Source organism: Nicotiana tomentosiformis, chromosome 1 (assembly GCF_000390325.3).
Source record: "Nicotiana tomentosiformis chromosome 1, ASM39032v3, whole genome shotgun sequence".
NCBI lineage: Eukaryota > Viridiplantae > Streptophyta > Magnoliopsida > Solanales > Solanaceae > Nicotiana > Nicotiana tomentosiformis.
This window is the reverse complement of record NC_090812.1, coordinates 112,176,048-112,178,528: the sequence shown is the minus strand read 5'-3', so window position 1 is coordinate 112,178,528 and position 2,481 is coordinate 112,176,048. Positions and strand designations below refer to the sequence as shown.

Genomic DNA, 2,481 nt, shown 5'->3' with positions numbered 1-2,481 from the left:
TTCGGCATTGACTTGGGGCTTTTAGAGCGGATTAGTGTACCGAAAGTGAGCTTGGGAACGAGGTAAGTCTCTTACCTAACCTTTAAGAGGGAACTCATCCCATTAGGTGTATCTTGTTGTGTATTACTTGTATGAGGAGCTACGTACACACAAGGTGACGAGAGTACGTACGTATCTATATTCCATAATATGTCCGGGTAGACTTGGATCCATATCATGCTTTTAATCGTACTATTGTGCTTATCATGTATCAACTTAGCCTTCTTATTTCGGAAATTGAGGAATACTTAATAAATATTTAAAAAATCCATGTCTTCTCATATCGCAAGTACTTCCACAAGCGAGGTAAACTTCTCTACTCTAATGGGATTGGGTCGTTCGCCTTGGAAATATGATAACACCACTCTTATAGAATCAGGGCATTCACCTCAGCAGTATGCTGGTAACACTATTCCATCCACAGACCGACGGGTAGTCATAGCGGGTAGTTCAGATTCTGGAGGATATGCTCAGAGCAAGTGTCATTAACTTCGGGGGTTAGTGGGTTAGATTCTTTCTCTTGGCCTAGTTTGCTTATAATAATAGTTATCAGCCCAGCATCGCGATGGCTCCATTTGAGGCTTTATATGGTCAGCGATATCATTCGCCCATCGGATGGTTCGAGCCCGGCAAGGCTAAGTTATATACTGATTTGGTGAAGGATGCCTTGAAAAAGGTAAAGTTGATTCAGGAGCGACTTCGCATAGCACAGTTCAGACAGAAGAGTTACGAGAAGCAGAAGGCGCGCGATTTATCATTTATGGTGGGCGAGAAGGTTCTCTTGAAAGTTTTGCCGATGAAGGGAATTATGAGGCTCGAAAAAAAGGGCAAGCTGAGCCCAAGGTTTATTGGCCCATTTAAGGTGTTGAGGCGAGTTGGGGAGGTTTCTTATGAGCTTGCTTTGCCTCCCAGTCTATCTGGAGTTCATCCGTTCTTTCATGTGTCTATGCTTCGAAGGTATCATGCCGATAGGCCGCACATGCTAGATTACAGCGCGGTTCAGCTAGATGAGAGTTTGGGTTACGAAGAGAAGCCAATTGCCATTGTTGACAGGTAGGTTCGCCAGTTGAGGTCCAAGAATATTGTTGCGGTGAAGGTCTAGTAAACGGGTCAACCAGTCGAGGAAGCAACTTGGGAGGCCGAGGAGGACATGAGGAGCAGATATCTGCATCTTTTCAGAACTCTAGGTATGATTCTAGACTCGTTCGAGGACGAACGTTTGTTTAAGAGATGGAGAATGTAATGATCTGACCGGTCGTTTTGCTTTCTAGATCCTTGTTCCCCTAATTAAGACTCTGTGTATGTGCTTTAACTATTTTATGACCTGTGGGGATGGTTGGTTTAGGTTTGGAAGGGTTCGGATTGAAATCGAAATACGTAGTTCCTTAATAGTAACTTGTAATAGTTAAGTTTGACTTGAGTCAACATTTTGAGTAAACAACAACGGAAATGGGATTTGACGGTCCTAAAAGGTTTGTATGATTATTTTGGACTTGGGGATGTGTTCGGATCAGGTTTCAGATAAACCTATTTAACGGTCCAGGTTGACCCAACCCGGGCCGGTAGTTAGGTAGCCGGGTGGGCTGGGTTAAGGGGGTTAGGGAGGTGGTCCATATAAAAAAAAGAAATACGGTTAACCGGACCGGTCAAACCCGTTCAATGAAAAATACAATTGAATCGGTTAACCGGCTCGGACCGAACCGAACCAATTTGTTTTTCAGCAAATATACTACTAGGTTACTACCCTAGTAGCTATTATATATAATAAATTCCAAACTGGGTAAAATTACAGAATGTTTAAGTAACCTACAAACAAAAAATGTAGGAGTAGCTTAATGAAAGATGAAAAATACAAGGTTAGTAATTTTTATCATCCAAATGTTGTCTACGACTGTGAATGTACACACTAGTTGCCAATAATTTATTGTAGCACCTACAAAACTCTCACCAGACGCCATTTGTTGCAATCCAAGGATTAGGTGTGTTTAAATCCAATAGTTGTATAGCAAAGTATTTTGGACATTATGATCTTGAGGCTGAAAATTCTAGCATCATTGTTGATATATTGAACATGACTTTGGGATGAAACCATAATAGCGACAGAGCTACCTGCCTGATACATGAGGACAATATAGTGTCTTCTCATCTCCATATTGAGCATGCATGCACACTAGTACCACTGGATAATGAGATGACACTCTGTTTGATATACATCATACACCAAGAGGCTATTCATATGCAGCCATACACTGTGTATAAATGCAATCACATTTAGTATAAGTCGTATCTATGAGATGGTTTCTTGACTCTATAATTCTGTATGGTGTTAAACCACCCCCAAAATGAGCATGATAACATGCTAATACCACTGAGAAATAGTCTAATCACCACACAAGTATTACACTGTAGTCAAGCTCAGGCCATGTAGTCTAATACTTATGG

At 41.3% G+C, this 2,481-nt stretch overlaps 1 protein-coding gene across 1 annotated transcript; it reads left to right on the top strand.

Moving 5' to 3' along the window:
• The first annotated feature begins 799 nt into the window (after positions 1-799).
• On the top strand, positions 800-2,125 carry LOC138908825 (uncharacterized). Its single transcript, XM_070199447.1, has 3 exons — positions 800-1,092; positions 1,865-1,895; positions 1,991-2,125. The coding sequence occupies exons 1-3, from the start codon at positions 800-802 to the stop codon at positions 2,123-2,125; spliced, it is 459 nt and encodes a 152-aa protein (XP_070055548.1).
• Positions 2,126-2,481: the final 356 nt, after the last annotated feature.

Excerpts from the sequence above, each read along its gene's own strand:
- LOC138908825 (XM_070199447.1), top strand. The coding sequence starts at position 800 with ATGGTGGGCGAGAAGGTTCTCTTGAAAGTTTTGCCGATGAAGGGAATT. Across the intron at positions 1,093-1,864 it reads CCAATTGCCATTGTTGACAG|GAGTAGCTTAATGAAAGATG; the intron begins GTAGGTTCGCCA and ends CAAAAAATGTAG. Across the intron at positions 1,896-1,990 it reads TGAAAGATGAAAAATACAAG|ACGCCATTTGTTGCAATCCA; the intron begins GTTAGTAATTTT and ends AACTCTCACCAG.